At 49.4% G+C, this 23,653-nt stretch overlaps 2 protein-coding genes across 3 annotated transcripts in view; one reads left to right on the top strand and one right to left on the bottom strand.

The window, feature by feature from the left end:
* LOC105473774 (protein phosphatase 1 regulatory subunit 7) overlaps positions 1-17,798 on the bottom strand; it is a 36,081-nt gene extending 18,283 nt beyond the window's left edge. The window contains exons 1-8 of the mRNA XM_011727775.3: positions 17,633-17,798; positions 14,558-14,686; positions 10,337-10,392; positions 9,634-9,699; positions 8,838-8,968; positions 7,681-7,843; positions 5,333-5,449; positions 2,247-2,351 (exon numbers count right to left, since the gene is read on the bottom strand). Of these exons, the coding sequence (XP_011726077.1) occupies positions 2,247-2,351; positions 5,333-5,449; positions 7,681-7,843; positions 8,838-8,968; positions 9,634-9,699; positions 10,337-10,392; positions 14,558-14,686; positions 17,633-17,729 (864 nt within the window). The 5' untranslated portion in view covers positions 17,730-17,798. The remainder of the gene's footprint in view (positions 1-2,246; positions 2,352-5,332; positions 5,450-7,680; positions 7,844-8,837; positions 8,969-9,633; positions 9,700-10,336; positions 10,393-14,557; positions 14,687-17,632) is intronic.
* A 173-nt stretch (positions 17,799-17,971) lies between these two features.
* The window catches only part of LOC105473773 (PAS domain containing serine/threonine kinase), a 56,054-nt gene continuing 50,372 nt past the window's right edge, over positions 17,972-23,653 (top strand). The window contains exon 1 of one of the 2 annotated variants that reach the window (XM_071073761.1): positions 17,972-18,105. The gene's annotated coding sequence lies outside the window, so the exon portion shown is untranslated. Of the gene's footprint in view, positions 18,106-18,642; positions 18,783-23,653 lie in introns of those variants that run through there. The other variant, XM_071073760.1, reaches the window with a different exon arrangement.

Here is a 23,653-nt window from a genome sequence, read left to right as displayed (position 1 = left end):
TGTGTCAAGTCTGATGCCACTCTCCAGCAGGCTATGCATGGCATGCTACCTAGGAGGTGCCTTCAAACCACCCCATCTTGGTGCCCTGGTCAGGTCTGCTCACAGAGTATCAGGCTCCACAGTGTGCGAGGGAGGAGCTCAGTGGGGCAGGTTCAGAGCAAAAGGACTGCAGGAAAATGTTGCAGAGGACGCGACTGTGGGCAATCCAACAACACATCGCCTGGCAGTGGGGCTGGTCTCTAGCAGACAGCAGCTCTCCCCCACACTCTGCACCGTTCTGAAATGCTCATGGTCATCTGGTATGCAAGCCCAGAAACTGGCAAAATGAAAGTGGCCTGGAACACACGCAGGATTTGAGCCTCGTGAGGTCCAAGTACTAAGGCTCAGCACGAGGGGCAGAGTTGGTGGTGGGCTCTGGCTGTCAGAACCGGTCCCACATCTCTGAGTTCAGGGATCCAGGTATGCACTCGACACTATTTCACGTTTTTCTAGGGGAGTTGGACAATGTTGTGAAAACTCATCCAAAGCAAACTAGTAAGAACTGCTTAAGAAATAGAAAAAAAGAACGGAACAGGGTGAGGAGAGCAGGCACACCAAAGGGCATGACACAATGCCACAGAAACGACACCTGTCAGGGACCACTGCAAACATATTCTAGACCAACAGGAGAGCCCTGAGCTGGAGGAGACACTGCAGAACGAGACAGGAGTCATGAGACACTGGGTTGGGGGGCGTCATCTAAATTCCCATCTAGGACAAAACTACATTTACTTTATTTCCCACCATAAAAATAAATTCCAGATAAATTAAGAAACAAAACTTAGGAGAAAATATTTGTCTGATCTTTAGTTGAAAAAAATGGCAGAGGAAAGACTGTTACATTTGATCACGATGAAGATTACAATAACGTCATTACCTTTAATACAAGCATTTTTTTTTTTTTTCTGTTTTGTTTCAAAGGCCCAAGAATAATCTGGTGTTTAACCAAGATCACAGTGTAGCACTTCCACTGGTAAAATTCTGAGTTATACTTCTTTCCAGTTTTCCTGGGACTGGCTGCTTATCTAAACTGTGCTGCAGATTGTCTGTCTCCCGGTGGACGCTTGGTGGAGACTGAGGGGCCTTGGCTCGGGGAGGCCAGGGTGCAGGAGGGCACCAGGGCTCCCTTGAGCATGCGCTCCCTGCTGCGCACCCCGCCCAGCCCCAACCCCAGCCCCTGCCACACAGTCCTCAGCGCCATTCCACTGCAGGCATGTCTCTAAACCACACAGGTGAACACTTGGTTTGCATGCTAGTTTTATAAACTTTTAATTTCAGTGCAAAGTCAAAGGAAGGTGACTAAACTTTCCACAGGCAAATTTGAATTTTTCCAAAATTTTATACAGGTGTTGGTGAAATTTACTGATGCCAACTAGGCCCTGGGGTTGAGGCACAAAGGCCTAATGAGATTGAAACACTATGTTTACAGACCAATCTGGTTATATTTGATGGCAATTTAACAAAACAGAAAAAAACAAGTAAAATTGAATGAGAAAAAGTCTTTTATTTGTCTTGAACACTGCACTGGGGCAGAGTAGGGTGAGCTGGAGGCAGCTGAGGAGGGTGGGGGCTCTGTGAGCACACTTCCACTCAGTATGTGAGGCTGTCCTGCACCTGAGTGAGAAGGGCCAGGGAGGGTGGGAGGAGCATGGACAGGTGTAGACAGCAGGCAGTGCGGAATGGGGGAGGAGGAAGCTGTTCATACTGTAAGAGGAGGAGGGGGCTCGGACTGAGAGCTGGTCCTGTGCTCTCTGTGGGCTGGAAAGTAGGGGCTGAGGCCAGTGGGGCCATGGGCAGAAGGTCAGTGGCCTAGAGGAGTGCCAGTCACCGTCATACAGGGCCCTTTATGAGCAGGTTAGGTTTTTTTTTTCAAATCCTGCAAAATGCCTGCAGTGACGGTGGGTGTGCAGTGGATGCTGCCCCACTGAGGGAGCCTATGGAAGCCTGTGCTGAAATTCCACATAAAGCGTCAACCCTTCAAGGCACACTCAGGGCAGAGGGCTGACAGGCACACACAGCTCCTGCGCTTTTCGGTGTAAGGAGGGGTCCCTTAGTTTTTAGGATGGGAAGGTCTTTCTGATAAACCTCCAGAGGCAGGGCATCTTCCTGACACTGGCCCAAGAGGCCAGTGTGTGCTGGCTGGCCAGGTGCCTGCCCGCCTGGTGCCCACCGCCCACACAGCCCCAGACAGACAGCGGGTGTCTTACATTGTTCTCCAGGCCCTCGATGACCTCGATGCCATTGTGGCTAAGGTACAGCTCCCGCAGGTTCACCAGGTTCTGCAGACCCTCGATCTTGGTCAGTCGGTTGCTCTGCAAGAGGGAGAGCACACAGCTGTCAGAACAATACAGAGGGTACAAAATGAAACGGCTTTTAGGAAATGAGGTTTTGTGTTATCTTGAAGAATTCTAAGAATAGAGCATTTCACTTAAAACATGCTAGAATGGGGCCGGGCGCGGTGGCTCATGCCTGTAATTCCAGCACTTTGGGAGGCCAAGGTGGGCGGAATCACGAGGTGAGGAGGTCAAGACCATCCTGGCTAACATGGTGAAACCCTGTCTCTACTAAAAATACAAAAAATTAGCCGGGTGTGGTGGCGGCGCCTGTAGTCCCAGCTACTCGGGAGGCTGAGGCAGGAGAATGGTGTGAACCCGGGAGGTGGAGCTTGCAGTGAGCCAAGATCGCGCCACTGCACTCCAGCCTGGGCGACAGAGTGAGACTCCATCTCAAAAAACAAAACAAAACAAAACAAAACAAAACAAAACAAACATGCTAGAATGGGACTCATGTAGAGAGAAAAAGAGGATCAAAATTTTGAGCCTGCTGTACTGAGCTAAAATTCATGCATGGGAATTACATGTTTTTTATATAAAGAATTCATTGTTAGGCCAGGTGCAGTGGCTCTCACCCATAATCCCAGCACTTTGGAAGGCCAAGGCAGGAGGATCACCTGAGGTCAGGAGTTTGAGACCAGCCTGGCCAACAAGGTGAAACCAGTTTCTACTAAAAATACAAAAAATTAGCTGGGTGTGGTGGTGCACACCTGTAATCTCAGCTCCTTGGGAGGCTGAGGCAGGAGGATCGCTTCAACCCAGGAGGCTGAGGTTGCAGTAAGCCGAGACTGCACTGCACTCCAGCCTGGGCAACAAGAGCACAACTCCATTTAAAAAAAAAAAAGAAAGAAACAACAAACAAACAAAAAACGAACTCATTGTTAAAAGATACACCTGGTGAAGGTTTACCTGATTTAATAATTTTAAAGTGTAAAAATTCCTGAATATTTTAAAGTAAATTGATTATAATTTCCTATTTCTTTTCTTTTTTTTTTTTGAGATGGACTCTCGCTCTGTCACCCAGTCTGGAGTGCAGTGGTGAAATCTTGGCTTATTGCAACCTCTGCCTCCTGGGTTCAAGCAATTCTCCTGCCTCAGCCTCCCGAGTAGCTGGGAGTATAGGCGCCTGCCATCACACCTAATATTTATTTTGGTATTTTTAGTAGAGATGGGGTTTGCACCATGTTAGCCAGGCTGGTCTTGAACTACTGACCTCAAGTAATCCACCTGCCTCGGCCTCCCAGAGTGCTGGGATTACAGGCATGAGCCACCACGCCCGGCCTCTACTTTCTTTTAGTACATACTACAACTCACATTAAACTCAAATAACTTTTTTTTTTTTTTTTTTTTTTTGAGATGGAGTCTCACTTTGTTGCCAGGCTGGAGTGCGGTGGACCTACCTTGGCTCATTGCAACCCCCTCCTTCTGGATTCAAGCACTTCTCCTGCCTCATCCTCTTGAGTAGCGGGGATTACAGGTGCCTGCCACCATGCCTGGCTAATTTTTGTATTTTCAGTAGAGATGAGGTTTCACCACGTTGGCCAGGCTGGTCTCGAACTCCTGACCTTAAATGAACTGCCCGCCTTGGCCTCTCAAAGGGCTAGGATTACAAGCATGAGTCACCACACCCGGCCTAAGAACTCTTTTTTATATTTTTAAGTTTTTCAGAGATGAGCTCTCACTATGTTGCCCAGGCTGGTCTTGAACTCCTGGGCTCAGGTGATCTGACTGCCTCGACCTCCCAAAGTGCTGGGATTACAGGTGTGAGCCACTGCACCAGGCCAAGAACTTTCTTAAAGAAGCCGACAAACTTCCGCTTCACCAAGCGTTAAGAGTGGTTTTCACATGCCCCTCAGTGTCAGTCAACGGGATCAACTAACCACACTGGGCCTTGTCCCCAGAGCACTTTGTTCCAGCTCGCTTCAAGGGTCTAATGCTGCTAATTTGCTTCCAACACAAAAGGTAAACAGGAGCCTAGGCACACTCAAGTGCTTACCAACTCCCAAATGCAGAAGTCTAATAGGGTTGATATTCTCTGCGCAATGGAAGGAATTGCTTCTACCATTGAGCCAAACACTTTAGAATTTAGAATAAGCTCCACCTTCTGAAGAAGTCCCCTTGGGCTAAAAACCATCTAGGACTGCTACTGGGGCAGCGGGTGGAAAAAATCAAAAACATGGCACTTAAGAATGAAATTTTTGGGGAGGCCAAGGCAGGAGGTTCGCTTGAGTCCAGGAGTTCAAGACCACCCTGGGCAACATGGGGAAACCGCTTCTCTACATAAAATACAAAAATTAGCCAGGCATGGTGGTGTGTACCTGCAGTCCCAGCTACTTGGCAGGCTGAGGAGGGAGGATTACTTGAGCCCAGGAGTGTGAGGTTATAGTGAGCTATGAATGTACTTGTCAGTGCACTCCTGCCTGGATGACAGAGTGAGACCTTGTCTCCAGAAAGAAAAAAAAAAAAAGGCCAGGAGTGGTGGCTCATGCTTATAAACCCAGCATTTTGGGTGGCCAAGGCAAGAAGATTACTCAAGGTCAAGACTTCAAGACCAGCCTAGGCAACACAGTGACACCTCATCTCTTCCATGCCCCACCCCCTCGACAAAATATTAGCTGAAGGTGCTGGTGCATGCCTGTAGTCCTACCAACTTGGCAGGCTGAGGTGGGAGGTTGCCTTGAGCCCAGGAGTTGGAGGCTGCAGTGAGTTATGATAGCATCACTGCACTGCAGCCTGAGTGACAGATAAAGACCCTGTCTCTAAAAAAGTGAAATAAATAAATAAGACAATCAAGTTTTTGCTTGGCACAAGTATGTATAAAGTCTGTGACATCTAATGTTTCAATTGTTCACTAAGAGTGAAACAAAGTGCCAATTGTGAAGGATAAAAACTAAGGTTGTGTTCAGCAGCACTGGCCCTGCCAGGGCTTGCAGGGACGGGCGGCTCAGGAAGCTCTGTACCTGCATACTGAGGACTGTCAGGTTGGTGAGCGCATCCAGGTTCTGAAGTTTAGTAATTTTGTTTTTCCCCAAAAACAAACTCTCCAGGTTGGTTAAGGTGTCAATATTTTCAATTGCCTGTGGAAAGGACAGAACAGCAATGAGTACTGCAGTTGACGGGCTGTGCCAGGCAGCCAGCAGGTGACTGGACTGGGGCAGAGCTGTCAGGGCTTCAGTTCTGTGATGTGGGGCTAGCAATGTATCTGCTAAGACTTCCGGTGGAAATCCTACTTGAAAGCAGAATACAAGAGTGGCGAGTCCAAGACTGTCTTGAGCTCACTTCCAACCCTCAGATTTTCTGGGGTGCTGAGGAACAGTCTCAGAACCCAGGGACTAGCAGATTCCCAAGTCCCTTCCAGTTCTAAACTTGTGAGCTGACACATTAAAATGTCCTCCCGCCAGGCCGTGGTGGCTCACACCTGTAATCCCAGCACTTTGGGAGGCTAAGGCAGGCAGATCACAAGGTCAGGAGATTGAGACCATCCTGGCTAACACAGTGAAATCCGGTCTCTACTAAAAATACAAAAAAATTAGCTGGACATGGCGGCAGGTGCCTGTAGTTCCAGCCACTCAGGAGGCTGAGGCAGGAGAATGGCGTGAACCTGAGAGGCGGAGCTTCCAGTGAGCCGAGATTGAGCCACTGCACTCCCAGGTCGGGCAACAGCACGAGACTCTGTCTCAAAAAAAAAAAAAAAGGCCTCCCAAGAGCCTCAGTCTCTACAGAAGTGAGGTCTGGGACTCTGACCTTAAGTCTTTGAAATCCCGGGACCCTCACTTAGGATTCCTGGGGGGCCCTCACACCACAGCACTCTGCCCCTCTTGCCCAGTTTCCACACCCGCCTACAGCACTCTTCCTTGCTGTGATCATGTGCTCCTCTATTCAACCATAAACCTCCAGAGGCAGTGACCACGCTGCCCTGTCTCATCTCCCCATGGTGACTTGCCTACAACAGGATGTTTAATGACTGTTTATTGATTGGACTTCAGTTTCCCTCCTCTGTCAGTTCACTCTCTCTCAGAACAAGTCATTCTTTAAATATTTCAGCAGACACAAAAGAACCAGATGAGGTGCTTGCTAACTAGGTGGGGACTCCAGGCTGGAAGATGGTGTGCTAATCCACACACCACTGCAGGACTTGGTGGGGCGGGGGCATCCTCACCGGCTGTAGTCTGCATTAATTTGTGATGAGCCACTGTTCCCCTAGAAAGTTCCACAGTCAGACACTTGGTAAAGTGCGGACATCTGGGCTGCTCTCTAGTTTTAAATGTGCTGCTTTGCTATTTGTGGCCATGAGATCTCTAACAATAACTGTCAAGAGACTCTTGCCAAAACCAGCCTCCCTTGGTTTGTATCCTGTCCAAGCTCTCAAGGGCCCAGGACAGACATCGCATGCTGTAATACTTTCAGAAGCCAAACAGAGGGGCATTTTGAACATGGGGCAGGGTCGGATGTGCTCAGAAACACCTGCCAAAGCCACTAAGCAAGGCTGGGGGAAGCACAGGCTCTGTGCCATGACCCTGATTAGGAGCCAGGCACGGGGCTTGAATGCTCTTCTGGCTGACAGAAGTCCTCCTGCCTGCCCACGGGAACCCTCCCCTCTCTCTGCCTGGCAGATCCACCTTCAATGTCAGTCCTCCTGGGACGCCCTCCCGCATTCCCCTCAGCACATGACGGTGGTTATGAGTCAGCTGGTGAAGACTTGATCCTGCTTCTATGGAACACCAGATCACTTTTCCAAAGTCTTTTATTTCCATTCTGTCCCACGTTTTCAAGGTCAAATGGGTCCTGAGAACAGATCTAATCCTGCTGGGGACTGTGTCCCAGGAGTATTAAGCCATCCAGGGAGGAAGGCCCAACTCAGCACTGCCTTTGGGAGTGTGTCAGCAGCAAGAGGCTTTCTAAAGCCCCTGGTATGTACATCACTTCGAGTGACCACTTTGCTGGGCTTGGGAAACTTTCATCTCAAAGCAGCATGCCAGAGAAGATCACTACGAGTAAGTCCAAGAGCAAGGCGTTCAGGTCGGCTGGTTCATCTCAGGCAGAATGTAACTGGGAATGGTGTGATTTAGGGTCATGATTTGGATGAAGAGCAACTGAAATCTACGTGCAGAAGAAAGGCTAGACCACTCAGGACTTACTGATACTGACTTCCAGTATCAGTAAAAAAAAATTTCCTTGTTCATGAAAAAAATCACAGCATCCTAAGAAATGCATACTCACTATGCATTCTACATACACCCACTGAGTCCACACACAACCCGCCAGCTGCCTCTCCCTGAATATACTAGTCAGGGCTGTCTGCACCTACCCGGATGCGGTTAGATCCCAGCTCTAGCATCTGTAGTTGATGTAAGTTGCTTAAGTTCTCAATTTTACTGATTTTATTGTTGACCAAGAAGAGTTTTTTCAGTCGTGTCAACTTGTCAACCCCTTCGATGTTTCTCAGCAGATTAAAAGAAATATCTAGAATCCTGAGAACAACCAAAACAGGTTTTTAAAAAAATTACATGAGCATAGGTTGCAGAGAACTCACAATTCAACCACCCTAAAGGTAGCACCCCATTAGGGGACTGCAGTCACTGTGGGACGGGGCAGGGTGGGGTGGGGTGGGGCAGGGGGTGCGGTCTGTGCCCCTGCTGCCGCCTGGCTCACACTGATGCTGTCATGAGGGATTTGGAGGCTGCCCAGGAGCCCGCAGCAAGCCAGAGGCAGCCTACAGGCTCCTGATGCCCTGGATCCCAGGATGGTATTTGAGGCAGAAACTGTTACATTCACACCTGTGCCCATGACAGGACCTTGCACCAGGCTCTGCACACAGAAGGGGCCTGAGAAGTACCGAATTAGAAACAAAACAAGCAAAAATGAATGAGCAACAGAAGGCAGAAATCCAGGTAAAGTTATAACTAGGACCTGGCTCCTTCTTTTTTAATTTTAATTTTTGTAGACAGGGTCTTGTTATGTTGCCCAGGCTATCTCAAACTTCTGGGCTAGTGATCCTCCTAATTTGATCTCCCAAAGCGCTGACATTACAGGTATGCACCACTGCACCTGGCGTAGAACCTGACTCCTTAAATTATAAATGTCACTTTTTTTTTTTTTTAATTAAAAAAAAGAGTATTCAAAAGGCAAGAGGAAATTCTGGATTAACTTTCCCCTCGACCAATCTCAGTATCATCCCTGAATGGAGGCTTTTCCAGAAGTCCCCACTGCAGCCTTCCCATCAAAGGTTTACTTTGCAAGTCAGGATTGTCCAGGAAGCCGAAGACATGCGTGAAGCCAACGTGGCCTCCTGGAGCCCTGAACATGGCAGGCAGAGCCTTGGGATTCAGACGCAGGGCAGGACCCTGTGGCAGAGGCAGCCTCTCAAGGGCCAAGAGCCAGCAGGAGGGGGGCTCTGGAGAGACTGGACACCCCCACCCAGTGGCCTCCCCACCATGCTGTTCTCCTGTGGGTCTCATGACTCACTCCAGCTCTGTTAGCGCCTCCAGATTCTCAATCTTCTTGATCTGGTTGTCGTAAAGATCCAGCTCTCGAAGACTCTGTAGCTCCTCCAGATTCTCAATGCATTTAATTAAATTTTGGCGGAGGCAGAGAGTCTGGGGGATGGGAAAAGGACAATTGACACCGGCACGGGGGAGGCCACGAGAAGGCCTCAGCTGGTACTGGAGGACACAGGACAGGCCCTTCTGGTGGAAGGACGTGTCTTCATTCTCCTGCTGTTTCCTAGAAAGGTGCTGACCTTTGAGAGGTAGGTGGGCAAGGGCACTAAGCTAGAATTCCTCGACACACCTGAGGATGGGCAGGAACCCAAAAGGAAGCAGGAGGCAGGCCCCCCACCAAGCAGGCCTAGTTGAGGAGGGAGGCGTTGGCCTGGGGTATGGGTGTTTGCCACTTCCTGGCAGAACATAAGAACCTATGGTGGGCTCAATTTTGAGAAACAAATTCAAATGAGATGCACGGAGGACCATAAAATTCACTGAGTGCCTAATTGAACACAGGCACAGAACTGAGGCAGGCCAGAGTCACAGGTCACTGGCCGCCTGAGCTCAGGAGAGCCAGCCCCAGGGCTGTGCCTCAAGTCCCTCGACTGCTGTCTCACACTTGCTGTGCTCCCAGTAAAGGCCTGCTACAAGGTGGAGGCAGCCACGCCTCCCACAGGCTGAGACAAAGACCACAACTTGGGACTGATGGCTCGATTCTGGACTTATCCACATCCTATGGGTGATATGGGTCATAGTCCCCTCATAAGAGTCCCTCTCACCTTCACTTTCTTCAGTACCTCAAATCCTTCAATCTTCCCAATGCGACAGTGATTCAAATCAACATCCTGAAACAAAGCGGAAATGTATACTCGGCTATAGCAAAGTGGCTGGAGACCTGTGTCCTAGAAGAGGAGCCATCAGAGGAGGCCTGGGAGTGGGCAGCAGTGGGGGAGGCAGTGCCAGGTGGGTCTGCAGCAGACAGGTGTCGGTGACAAGGTGTGCTGCGGGGGCTCTGTGGTTTAGTGATGACTTAGTTTTATGTAAAACTGGCCCTTAAAATGATTGGTACATGACATCTTTTTCTCATTCCCTAGATCCTGTATGCACAAAACATAAGCTCAGGCTCTTAGGATATGCACCCCATCCCATCACCATCAGAGACACGCTGGGGGCTCAGGAGGCCCAGCGGCCAGGCCGGTCATACACAGCCTGCGGCTGTTGGGACCCTCATGTATAATGTAATCATCAGACCCAGAGAATGTATGAGTCAAAGGCATCTCATCTGCCACACAATCCTCAAGGGTCAAATAGACATGGGGATAACAATCACTGGTAAGAAAAACAACATGAACACAGGACTCTGATCCAACCAAGGGAGGCTCAGGCAACCTCTTTAGGGAAGTAACTTACTAATCTCATACAAGATAACCTGACAGGTGGTCCATCACCATGCTCAAGGCTGGGCTGAGCAGGCAGCATTACCTCTGCATCTCTGTCCAGGTTGATGGTTTCCATGTCCACAGGCAGCTCATGTTCTTCTGAAAAAAATTAGAAAAAGAGGTTTGTTCAGAACCCCATTAACAGGAGGCATTGGTGAAGAGCTGCTTCTGGCCGAGGTCTGGGGCTGTTTGGTGCCCAGATCCAGCTCAAACCCTGAGGAGGAACCAATGAGAAAGTTTGCTGAGGACCTGGAGAATGTGGCAAGGGTGAACCCTGCTCCAACAATAGTGATGTTTTAAGCATTCTGAATTCCCTGAATTCAGATATTGGCAAAGGTCTCCAAACATTCATCTGTGCCTTTGAACTTCCAGAGAAGGGAAATGTGTTTTGAAGCTGTTAGTGGGAAGGAGGGGAGGAAGTAGCTGAGTGCAGGTGAGCAGGGCAGCACTACTGCCTTTCCGTGACTCCCAGAGCCGCAGAACTGGCAGCAGCCTGCCTCCTACGTAGCTTTTCTCTGTTTGTTTGTGGCAATAAACCAGGCCATTAGAATCTAGATCGTGCTGGGCACATCAGATGCTCTAGGATGGGCCTTTTATCGCTTTGGAAGGTGGCCCAGCATCTACAAACACTTCCCTCTGCAAAGAGCAAAACAAAACAAAACATAGTTCAACAGATAGGATCAAAGAGGCTCACTGAATAATTTAAACACACTTCTCAATGGGGAGACTGATGAACTCACTCCAGCAGAGAAGCCCATTGGATTTCACGAGGACTCTCCACACCGGAGCCAGCCTCCTCTGTGCGGAGGCAGAGAGAGCTGCTCTCCCTGCTGAGGCGACAGACTCCCTGTTAAGCACTTCCTCATTTCATTTCATTGGAACCTACTTCAGCATATGTGCTGAAAAGGACTAAGACACACACAGATGCACACACACACGCATGCACAAAGACACAAAGGCACATATGCACACTACACAGACACACGCATGCACATCAGTGGTATACAGACTCATGCAGACACACAAACACGCACACTCACCCCTTAAAACACTTAAAAAAATTAACAGTAATTCCTCAGTATCACCAAAGATTGTCAGTGTTCGCATTTCCTCAACTGTCTTAACATTTCTTCCCTTAGTTCACTTGCATTATGATCCAAATAAGGCTGTATATTGTGACTAGATGGTATTTCTCTTTTTAAAAATTTTTTTAAATTAATTTTTTTTTTTAAGAGACAAGATCTCTGCTGCTCAGGCTGGAGTACAGTGGTGTGATCATAGCTCACTGCAGCCTTGAACTTGTGGGCTCAAGTGATCCTTGTCTCGGGCTCCCAGGAAGCTGCGACTACAGGTGTGAGCCACCATGCCCGGCAAATTTTTTAAAACCATGTTTTGTACAGTCAGGGTCTCGCTATGTTGCCCAGGCTGGTCTGGAACGCCGAGCCTCAAGTGAACCTCCCACCTTGGCCTCCCAAAGTGCTAGGATTATAGGCACGAGACACTGCACCCAGCCCAGCATTTTTCTTAAACTTTTTCCCCTTGTAGTTTTCTGTTGTAGGAAAACAAGCTTGTCTTGTAGTGCTTCTCCCAGTCTGGATTCTGTGAATTATACCCATAGGATGCTCTTTCTCCTGTAAATGGATTGTCACTGTCACTACCTTACAGGGCTGTCAGCGCTCTCACTGTAGCTCTTCCTAGAGCAAACGTGCACTTGCTTCTGCAGCGGAGTGAGCTCACACAGCCCTGGACCACAGGCTAAGGGCTGGCTCCTCACCTCACCTGGAGGCCTCTGAGAGGAGCACTTGACATCAGACCAGCTTAACAAAGTAATGATCCAACATGGCTGCATTCACTTCAGTTTTTCCACTATGCCTTTTCTATAACCATCAACTGTGGTTAGTTAAAAAAAAAGTTTACTATAGTTTATCCACAACTGTACAGGATACCAACCAACCTAAGAATTAAATAAAAGGAACTGGGCAAAACCAAGAGATAGATACAAATCACCCCAAAAGACAGTGTCAAGTTCATAAGCTCAGGAAGTTGCACTGGAAGAGGCACTACAATTAAGGCAGGGTGCCCAGGTCCTGTGGTCCAAACCAGGACCCTTTGAGAGTAGAAGGGCGCAGTTATGCCGGGCCGGCAGGCAGAAATGGGCTGTGCCAGGCTCCTCAGGACACATGGTCACACGGCTTTAAGGGGTCCTGTTTGTAATACATCCAGCAAGGCTGGCCGCTCACCACTCAAAATGTCAGCTAACCTCTGAAACAAGGTTTCCAGCCTAGAATGCCCTTCTGAGTGTATTATATATTCATCATATTTTAAAAATAATTTAGGGAAAATAGGTAGAAGGTAACAGGTGACATAATTAAATTTGTTTTAATTGAATTTAAGACTTAAACAAACACAGGTAGGAGCAAGTCTTGGCTTCTCTAAGGGCTAGAAATGTATACCCAGAAAACTCATCATCGGCTAATCATCTCAAAGAAAAAAACTTGGATTCTTCCAGGCCAGGCCAGGCCAGTTGGTCTGCCTTGTAGCCGTGTGCCCTTGGACAAGCTGCAGAGTCTCATTCTCCTCATCTGTAACACATTACCACACCTGGGTACTTACAAAACATGATGACAACATCATTAGCCTATGCTAGTGACCCAGGGAAAGAAAGCACACAGGGCTTGCTCTGCCAACTCTCAAGTCTTCCACAAACACCCGATGTCTCAGCAGCACCCATCTGAGGATAGCGGGGGCTCCTACCGCTCCACTGTTGGTGACTAAGTCAGGCGATAACGGAAGCTTCCATCTATCTCTCCCATGCACTTTATTCCACCCACATCACTTCCAGAATATCAGCTCCGAAGTTCCAAAGTAAATGTAACTGGTACTTTTGTGGTAATCTCCTTTTGCCTTAAAAGTAGGTTGCCATAGTTACCAAACATCTTTGCTGGCACAGAGAGCAAAATGTTATTTTAAAAATTAGGTTTGTTTCTTTATAAATTTATTTTATTTTTATAAGGGATGCATGATTATTCATACACTGTATACAAATCTAGAAAATGCAAAATGTATAGATCCTTCTTAAACCTGCTGTTTGGACAGACTCAGCCCATTTGATGTGTTTTCTTTCTTTAGCAGGTAAAAGTACATACGTGCACGCATACTGTTCAGAAACTTGCTTTTTTTTTTTGAGACGGAATCTCATTCTGTCACCTGGGCTGGAGTGCAGTGGTGTGATCTCAGCTCACTGCAACCTCTGCCTCCTGGGTTCAAGCAATTCTCCTGTCTCAGCCTCCCAAGTAGCTGGGACTACAGGTGCACGCCACCATGCCTGGCTAATTTTTCTTTTCTTTTTTTTTTTGGTATTTTTAGTAGAGACAGGGTTTCACCATATTGGCCAGGCTGGTCTTGAACTCCTGACCTCAAGTGATCCAACCGCCTTGGCCTCCCAAAGTGCTAGGATTACAGGCGGGAGCCACCATGCCCAGCCACATCTAGGCACTTTAGAAGTCAATCCTTAGGCCTATAAAAATGGTAAGGCAAGACTCAGAAATAATTTCTCTGAAGAGATTAAAGGTTTCTATTGCTATGGTAGGACACGGAAACATAGCAGTCAGCCATAACGTTTATTTCAAATCTGGCTTCCTAAACATATGGTTAATAAAACAATGTTGTGGTTCTTTTTTTTTTTTTTGAGACGAAGTCTCCCTCTGTCACCCAGGCCAGAGTGCAGTGGTGCGTTCTCGGCTCACTGCAACCTCCGCCTCCTGGGTTCAAGCAATTCTCCTGCCTCAATCACCTGAGTAGCTGGGATTACAGGCGCGCGCCGCCACGCCTGGCTAAGTTTTGTATTTTTTGTAGAGACGGGTTTTCACCATGTTGGCCAGGATGGGCTCGATCTCCTGACCTCATGATCTGCCCACCTCGGCCTCCCAAGGTGCTGGGATTACAGGCATGAGCCACCACATCCGGCCAACAACGTCGTGGTTCTGTCCCAGATGGCATACTAGTACCCATATCCGTGCTAGGATTTGCCTTCAGTGGAATTGGAAAAAAACCACATCCTTTTTGCAAATGCTGTCAATGAGTCAGCCTGCTGAGGGAGCGCCTCAGAGAGCACATCCACCTGCCCTGGCCCACTGAGGGCCCCTAAGGAGCGCGGCAGTCCTTCCCCAGACCACACATCACCCACACCCAGGGACAGACCATATGCAGTACAGCCCACATCCCCCAAAAAGCAGATGTCCCCCAAGGGAGCTGGGCCTGGTACCTTCTGGGTCCTCCTCCCCCCGCTCCTCCCCATCCTTCAGGCTCTGTTCACTGAGGTCTGCCACGATGCCACTGCTGTGTTTCTTCCCTTCTTCATCGCCGGATTCTTCAGACTCGACCCGCCTGTCAACTGAACCCACACAAGTCAATGAGAATTCACATCCAATTTATGGGACTTTAAGGAACATATAATAAACACTCAGTTGTAAGTCAAAAGGACTTCATTTAAACATGTTTGTTGAATCCAGTTCAATAACCATTTGAGTGTCTCCCATGTCCCAGCACCACTTGAGGCATATGGCAGCAGGGAGAATGGGGAGCAGAGTGTGGAGCCCACATGGATACTTAGGTGAGGAACACACTACTTCTGCCCTCAAGGAGCTTGTGAAGAATTGCCCAGGGTTCTGAAAGCCTTGGATCACTTGTGATTAAATCCACTACTGGAACCAGGTAGTGAAGCACCGCCTGAGTGCCTTTCGCTTTCGGGCTGGGTGACCACCACTGTGACTCTTCTGCCACATACCTCCATCCATGCTCTACTATTGATCTGGCTAAGAAAACCAGCCAAGTTCACAGGCCCACGTTCTGAAAGAAATCAAGACTAACTCAAATCAGATTGTGGGCAGGAAGGATCACTAAGGAAAAGGAGAATACAGCCAGTAGTGTTGACTGCCCACAGAAAGCTCATTGGTGTGAAATGAGCTTTCACACTGGACACTGGACAGAATGTTAGCAACTCAAGGCTTTTAAAGGTTCATAAATATTTTTTGAATTAAAGAATAAGGCAATTCAATGTGTCAGGCAAAAATGCTTTGGTAAGGTTGTCAAATCGTTTCTTTTTTATAACTTTATTCATGACCTCTTTTGGAAGTCTGTCTGGAAAACATGAGGCACTAACACATTACTTGGAATTATCAACCACACTGAAAATAGTCTCTTTCCTGACTATGGTTTGTCTACAAAGAGATGTGCTCTTTGAGGGAAAAGTTCAATTTCAGCTTTGTATTTCCTGCTTAGCCTAGCAAAGTAAAACCCAAGAAAGGATTGCTGTATAAAACAAGTCCTCATAAAACCCAGCTCCAAACCCTCCAAATCCATCTCTTCTTCCCTACCCCCGCAATGACGGTAGCTCAGTTACTTGTTAGCTGTGGCCTGTGCTCCTGTCCTGCCTCCTAACTCGTCTCTCTGCGACTTGCCTTGCCTTGTTTAACCTATTCTCCACTGCCAGAGAGTCTGATCTAATTCTAAAATCCAAATCCGATCTTTGAGTCCAAAAGTATTTCTGGAATGCTCTTCCTGAGTTTGCAGCTTGCTGCTAGAGATGCAGGTTTGGCAAATCATTTCCATTTGAAAGCCTCAATCTCCTAGTCTGTGGAAGGGAGCTAGTATAGAACCTATGCCTCAGCGAGTTGCTGTCAGGGTTAAATTAGAAAAGGCACAAGAGCAGTTAGTACACGCATGACATGCAGTAGATATTTAACAAATTAGTCACCACCAGGCACAGGTCACTTGGTGGCCCAGGCTCAGGGAGAGAAAGTTCTTATTGCATGACAACCTGGTGCAAAAACCCCAGGAAGAGGAGTGGTGTGAGGTTAGGAGGGGCTTAGCTAATGAAGGTTGGCCAAAGTGAAGCCTGAGGGCAGCAGAGGGTCTGGAACATGCGACAGTGGATCAGAATGTAAGAAAATGACTTTGGTGTGCTGGGGACGATGGGCTGGGGAGCAGAGACAATCAATCTAGCCTAGAGATGACGAAGGTCTGAGTTAAGGTACTGGCAATGGGAATGGAGGACGCATCGAAGATTTGGAGATTATTTTTAAAAGTAAAAGTCAGAGCTCCTTGACTAATAGGACACGGGTGGGAGTGGCGACAGAGAGAAAAGCCGGGCTTTTACATTTGTCATTTACCAAGACATGGAAACAGTTGAAGAGGGAGTGGGAGGATATGAAGAGGCACTTCTTACTTAAAAAGACTCCAAGGGTATGAAGTCCAAGACCCTTAACACCACCGCCCCCATCCCCACCACATAAGATTTGGTCAAACTCTCCTCCACACCCTTTGACCGCAGCTTTCTTCATCTTGAGTGATTCTTGCTCTTTTCCCTCACCTTATCCCCAACCTCGTTGCCTTCGAGTTATTCTTCAGGCTCCAGCTCAGAGCTGGCCCTGCTTGTGCAGCTCTCACCACTCCCGAACATGTCAGCCCTTTCTTCTGCACCCGCCCTCCTTCCCCAGCTCCACATTCCTCCTCCCTACCACTTTCACATGAGGCAGTGACTGCTCTTCTGGGAGGGCTGTACCCCTCACCAAACCATGGGACCCAAAAGCACTTAAGCACTTGGTGACACAACTGATTCCCCAGTTGGTGGGTGCGTGCACGCATGTTTATACACATACTGCACATGTACGTATGACCGTACCTACAAATATGTAGAGAATTATATATAAATACATGTGTACATATAACATATACATGTATGCATTTTTTTAAATTTGTTTTGTTTTTAACAAAATGAATGAGGAGGAAGAAAGTTGAATTTAGACTTTTTGGAACTATGACAGCTTTGAAAAGAGGTATCACCTTGTGTAACTAAATGTTCTGGTTCCTTGCTACCCCTTCGCCAACAGTCCTTTCGATTTCAGGAGAAGACCCTTCTCCACCCTCACCACGCGAACCAAGGAGCAGACTCGGGTAGATCCCAGCGCCCAGAGCCTCAGTTTCCTCGTCAGCTGACCGAGGAGGCTCCCCCGCCTGTCAATCTCAGAGGCTCGGGGCGAGGCTCCAACTGGACTGAATGGAGCCACCGCGTCCCATTCAGCCCCACCCCCGGCCTGGCCTCGCGCCGCCGCTCTACCCCTAGCTCTGGGTCCTTCCCGGCCGCTGCCGCCCCCAGGCCGGGGCTCCCCCGAGGTCCAGAGCCTCCCCCGCTCCCCCAGGTCCGCTGTCAGCTGTCAGGGGGCCGCGCGGCGGCGGCAGGAGGCGGGACGTGGGGTTTCTCTCAGGCACGGAGCAGTTCCGGCCCGCAGCTCCCCCCGCCCGCCCGGCCCTTGGGCCGCCGCCCGCAGGGGCCGCTCACCCTCCATCATCTCCTGCGACTGTTGCTGCCCCGCGCCGCGTTCCGCCGCCATGTTGGCTGCTCTTCCCCTTTCCGGAATCTGTCGCCTCAGACCCATCAACCAATCAGGGCTCCCGCCTCAGAGTCGGCCCAGCCAATAGGATTCCGGCGCTGCGAGTTCAGCCGCGGCGCGCCTGCGTGTGCCCAGCGCCTCGTGGGAGTTGTAGTTCCGTCATGAGGCTGCGCGCCGCGCGCCGCGCCTCCCCCGGGGCAGGTAATTTCAGGCAGCGGCGCCGGAACAGTCTGGAGGCGAGAAGCTGAGAAGGAAAGCAGAGGGAGTCGAAGCGGGACGCACCGGCCGTAGCTGCAGGCAGACGGAGTGGACGTCTAAGGGTGGAGAGACGCCCTGGGCTCGAGAGTTGACTTATGTCACTGTCTCGACCTCGGAGGCGTGGAGGGGCCGCGGGCCAGGCGGATCTTTCCGTGGCTGCAAGGTGCGGGCCAGTCCTACGTGCATCCCTGAGCTTTGCGAGCCTCGCTGGCTGCGTCTGTACAATGGGCCGAACGGCAAGAGCAACAACATTCTCCCGGCGTCCAGGCGCGGATTTTACCCATGCGAAATGCCGCCTTCTCTAGATGCTCAGAGCAGGCGGGCAGGTGCGGGGCACTTGCGATGGTGGGGCCGCCAGCCAGCTGGCCGGCTCCGGGGCGCCAGCCGCGCTCCCCTTGCAAACCGTTCCCAGCCCAGTGCGGACGCTGCAGGCTTCGTCTACCCTGCGGAGCCGCCCAGCCCATGAGCGAGCCGCCCCGCGTCCTCCGCCTTCAGAAAGAGGCCTCCAAGAGGCGAGCTCTGCGATACTCACCTATTTTGATCCCGAGACTGGAGGAAACCGCAGCTGACCAGCCCGGGGGCGGAGGCTCCCATTATTCCTTTGGCTCCTCCGAAGCGCCGTAGCGGGGGGGGGGGGGAATGGCCGGTGCGTCCCTAGCAACCGTTAGCGCGGGCTTCTGGACTCTGGCTGGCTTAGTCCCGCCCATGCGCACAAGTGGTTGGTCCGTGGAGCTTGTCAATCGGTGTGAGTCGCTGTGCGATTGGCCGGTGGGATAAAAGCGCGGAGCAGCTCCCTTCCGCGGTGTGAAGCCGGCTTGGCGTGACCCTCGCCTGACCCAGGTGAGAAACCTGCGCTGGGGAGAGCGGGCCGGGGTCCGCAATCTCCCGAGGGCCGCTGTGGGGCCTGCGCGACTCCGCGCTCCTGGCCTAGGAGGGTTCGCCGCCCGGCCCGGCCCTCAGACGAGCCCGACCCCGGGTCTCCCGCCCCTGCGCCCTTCACGCATCCCCGAGCCAGCGTCCTTTCCGTGCCCAGACCGCGGCGGGGTTGCGGCCGTTGGTCCCGGCCCCCGCGCCCCCAGCGTCTTCGGGGCGCCCTTCAGTGTAGCCTGCCTGGCGGGCGCCGCGGCCCCGCGCCTCGGGTCGCCTCGGGACTGTGCGCCCTCTTCACCGCAGCCCGCCCTGCGAGGCGAACTCCCGGAGAACCAGCCCAGATCCCGCCACGCTCCCGCGCTGGGCGTGTGGGTCCCTGCGGGCTCAGCCGGCGCCACGGGGTGGGGGGCGCGCGCCGCCAGCGCTCCTGGTTCCAGCCCAGACCTGGACTTGAGCCTTAATCTTTTCACGAGTTTTTCTTTCCCAGACTACGGCAGGGGCCTGCGCTGCCGTCTTGAGACCTTTCTCGTCCTTACCTTCCGCATCAGTACCATTGGATGTCGACTTTTCTCTTAGGGGTTCCCTCTCTTCATCCTTCTGCTGCTACCTTAAAACTTTATAATTTCTTGCCTGGATTACTGTAGCCTTTCTTCTGCTTTCCAGCCTTGCCCTGACATGGTCCCTGGAGTAGTCTTTGTAAAATGCGTGTCTGGCCGTGTTACTCCTAAGCATTAAATCCTTAAAAGTTCATTTTGGGGATAAAATTAAGACTGGGCAGGAGTCTTAATTTTAGGAGGCTCTGGGGTCGTGCTTGGCCCCTCCAGGCCCACGTCCATCTACTCTTCTGGGTACTGAGCCCCTCTCTGGGAGCCTTTGCCTCTGAAAGACTTCGTCACTCTGCTTGGAAGGGCTCGGCTCTGCAGGTGCCTCCTCCAGGACTGAGATCCTTGCTGTGTTCTCCTGCACTGTTCACCTTGTTGGCCTGAAACTGGTTCTGCTTTTAATTGTGCAGCTGTGCTGAGAGCAGTGGGAGCTATTTGCTTCTTAGCTTATGTTCTGGTGGGAGAGAGACAGTTGCTTCTGGAAGTTCACCGAGATGCTCCTTGCATCTATCCCTGCTCCTGTTTGGTCTCAGGTGGGGTCACTTGGGTCTCCTGGAATCAAAACTAGCAATGGGAATATGGTTACTCGGCGGCACCATTAGGTGCTGTCTGCTGGGTTTGTGTTCTGCAGCTCACCGTGGATACAAAGCTCACAGTGGATACAAAGGACAATTCTAAAAACCTGGGCCTGGGCGTGCAGGCATTTCTGGTTAGCATTTGAATCAAAGTTTAGTGATCGAAGGTCATGTGAAGCCAGGCTGTGTTCTTTCTTGAGGCCAGGCTGTGGCTGTGGAGTGCATGGGAGGCCCCAGGGGCCGGTGCTGCTCAGTGACTAACTGGCCATAGGGACCTCAGACGCCCCAGGAGGCATGGCGGGGGGGAAAATGGATACATCTTTCCTGCTGTTCTCCCCGCTCCCGCAGAGGGTCCCATCAGTTTCCCTCCTGGATAGGCTTGTAATTCTCAGTAACCTAATTAAATTTCCACATCTTGATGTTTCAACTTTAGTTGGTATTTATTTATTTTCTCCCATGAAGGACAAAAAATTGCACGCCCTTACCCTCCCTTCACTTTTATTTTTCCCCGTTTCCATCTCATGGTAGTTACTTTTACAAAGAAGCTTCTGTAACGTTTACAATATATTCTGAATAGTTATATTACTTTTTTATTATTTTATTTTTTGAGACAGGGTCTTGCTCTGTGGCCCAGGCTGGAGTGCAGTGATGCCATGTCGTCTCACTGCAGCCTCTGCCTCCTGGGTTCAAGCAATTCTCCCACCTCAACTTCCCAGCAGCTGGGTCTACCAGTGTGTGCCAGCACAACTTGCTAATTCTTAATTTTTTTTTTTTTTTGAGACAGAGTCTCGCTCTGTCGCCCAGGCTGGAGTTCAGTGGTGTGATTTTGGCTCACTGCCAGCTCCGCCTCCCCTGGGTTTACGCCATTCTCCTGCCTTAGCCTCCCAAGTAGCTGGGACTACAGGCGCCCACCACCACGCCTGGTTAATTTTTTGTATTTTTAGTAGAGATGGGGTTTCACCATGTTAGCCAGGATGGTCGCGATCTCCTGACCTCGTGATCTGCCCGGCCTCCCAAAGTGCTGGAATTACAGGCGTGAGCCACTGCACCGGCCTAATTTTTTTTTTTTTTTTTGGAGATGGAGTCTCCCTATGTTGTCCAAGTTGATCTCGAACTCCTGGGCTCAAGCAATCTGCCTGGCCTCCCAAAGTACTGGGTATATTACTTTTTAAAATACAGTTTTGTAACATTGACATTGCAGTCTGAAGAGTTATATTTTTTAGGAATTAAGGCTTTCTAACATAACGTATTCTGAAGAGTTATATTACTTTTTTAAGAAAGTAAGGTTTTACGACATTTACAATGTATTCTGAAGCTATCATTAAGTGTCCTGAGCTTTGTCTATAGGTTGGTTCTAAAAGTTGAAAAAAACTGCCTCACACTGTAATCATGTCGTTATTTATTGTAGCAATAATTAGTGCATTTGGAGGCTTAGAGGAGATGTAAACCTGTGACTAAATGTCCCATTCAGCGTTGCTGCTTGTAGGAAAGCTGCACACTTGAACCCCAAACCCTATATGTAATTTCTTTCTAGCCTCCTACACATCTGCAGGTTTGCAGAGCCTTTGCCTTCTAGGGTCCTAGACTGGATGTGCGTGTAGAACATCTCTGAATTTTTTGGCTGTATCAGTTGAGTCATACAAAGGAATAAAGGCAATGTTAATCATGAATTGTATCAGCAGAGTGGACGCATTTGAACCCTTCACCCAGGGAAATCAGGGAAACTGTGCCCTTGTGCCTCTTCCCCACTCTAGCATCTGCCTGACCCAGAGGGAACCACCTGCCTGAAGTTTAGGTTTACCAGTCTCTTATTTAAGAAGTAGTTTAATCACATAGGTGTGTTTCCCTAAACTACTTATTTAGGTTATTTCATGACAAAGGAATCCTCCTGCTGATTGTCTTCTGAAACTTGATTTTTTTCACTCATGTATGGCTAAGATTCACCCTTGTGTATAGTTCATTTGTTTTCACTGCTGTGATTGGTGGTATGAATACACCAGAATTTAAAATCTATCTTCTTGTTGATGAGTATTTGGATTTCATTTCTTTTTTTTCCTCCCTCCCTCCTTCGCTCCCTCCCTTTCTTCCCTCCTTTTTTCCTGCCTGTCTTTGCCATTGAAAACCATACTGGACATTCTTGTGTCTTCTTATCTATGTGCAAGAATTTCTCTGGAATATAAATCTAAGTGGAAAGTGCTGTATCCATGTGGACAAATGTTTGACTTGAATTGTTTTCTAAAGAGATTATGTTAATGTATTAAGAGTTCCTGTTGATCCAAATCCTTTTTGACATTGGGTATTATTAGATTCTTAATTTCTGCTGACTTAGTATGTGTAACATTATCATGATTAGGATTTTCTCTCCTGTAAAATGCTTGTTCCTATTTCTTGTCATTTTTCTATTGGGCCATGTGTCTTATGTGTCTTTTTTTTTTTTTTTTTTTTTTTTTTGAGACGGAGTCTCACGCTGTTGCCCAGGCTGGAGTGCAGTGGCGCGATCTCGGCTCACTGCAAGCTCCGCCTCCCGGGTTCCCGCCATTCTCCTGCCTCAGCCTCCTGAGTAGCTGGGACTACAGGCGCCCGCCACCGCGCCCGGCTAATTTTTCGTATTTTTAGTAGAGACGGGGTTTCACTGTGGTCTCGATCTCCTGACCTTGTGATCCTCCCGCCTCGGCCTCCCAAAGTGCTGGGATTATAGGCTTGAGCCACCGCGCCCGGCCTGGGCCATGTGTCTTTTAAAAATGTTTAAACTTTAAATAGTTTATCTTTTTTTTTTTTTTTTTTGAGACGGAGTCTCGCTCTGTCGCCCGGGCTGGAGTGCAGTGGCGCGATCTCGGCTCACTGCAAGCTCCGCCTCCCGGGTTCACACCATTCTCCTGCCTCAGCCTCCCGAGTAGCTGGGACTACAGGTGCCCGCCACCACGCCCAGCTAGTTTTTTGTATTTTTTAGTAGAGACGGGGTTTCACCGGGTTAGCCAGGATGGTCTTGATCTCCTGACCTCATGATCCGCCCGTCTCAGCCTCCCAAAGTGCTGGGATTACAGGCTTGAGCCACCGCGCCTGGCCTAAATAGTTCATCTTTTAAAGTTATTCTGGATATTAATTTTCTGTTGGTTATGTATGTGGCAAATCTCTTCTCCCAAATTGTGGCTCATTCTTTCATTTTCTTTATCGTATTCTTTGTGAACCTGTGTTCTCATTTTTTTTTTTTTTTTTGAGATGGAGTTTTGCTGTGTCGCCAGGCTGGAATGCAGTGGCATGATTTCAGCTCAATGCAACCTCCACCTCCCAGGTTCAAGCGATTCGCCTCTGCCTCCCGAGTAGCTGGGACTACAGGTGCGTGCCACCATGCCCAGCTAATTTTTGTATTTTTAGTAGAGATGGGGTTTCACCATGTTGGCCAGGATGGTCTTGATCTCTTGACCTCGTGATCCTCCCGCCTTGGCCTCCCAAAGTGCTGGAATTACAGGTGTGATGTGTTCTCAATTTTAATGTTAAATTTATTAATCTTATTTTATAACTAGAATTTTCTGTGCCTTGTTTAAGAAAACTTTCCCTACTCCAAAGTCTTACAGATAGCCTCTCCTAAAAACTTAGTGATTTTATTTTATATTTTATTTGGTTTGACAGATCTCGCTTTGTTGCCTAGGCTGGCCTCCATCTC

This window comes from Macaca nemestrina, chromosome 11 (genome assembly GCF_043159975.1).
Source record: "Macaca nemestrina isolate mMacNem1 chromosome 11, mMacNem.hap1, whole genome shotgun sequence".
NCBI classification, from domain to species: domain Eukaryota; kingdom Metazoa; phylum Chordata; class Mammalia; order Primates; family Cercopithecidae; genus Macaca; species Macaca nemestrina.
Note: the sequence above shows the minus strand (reverse complement) of the source record. Positions and strands in the feature narration are given on the sequence as shown.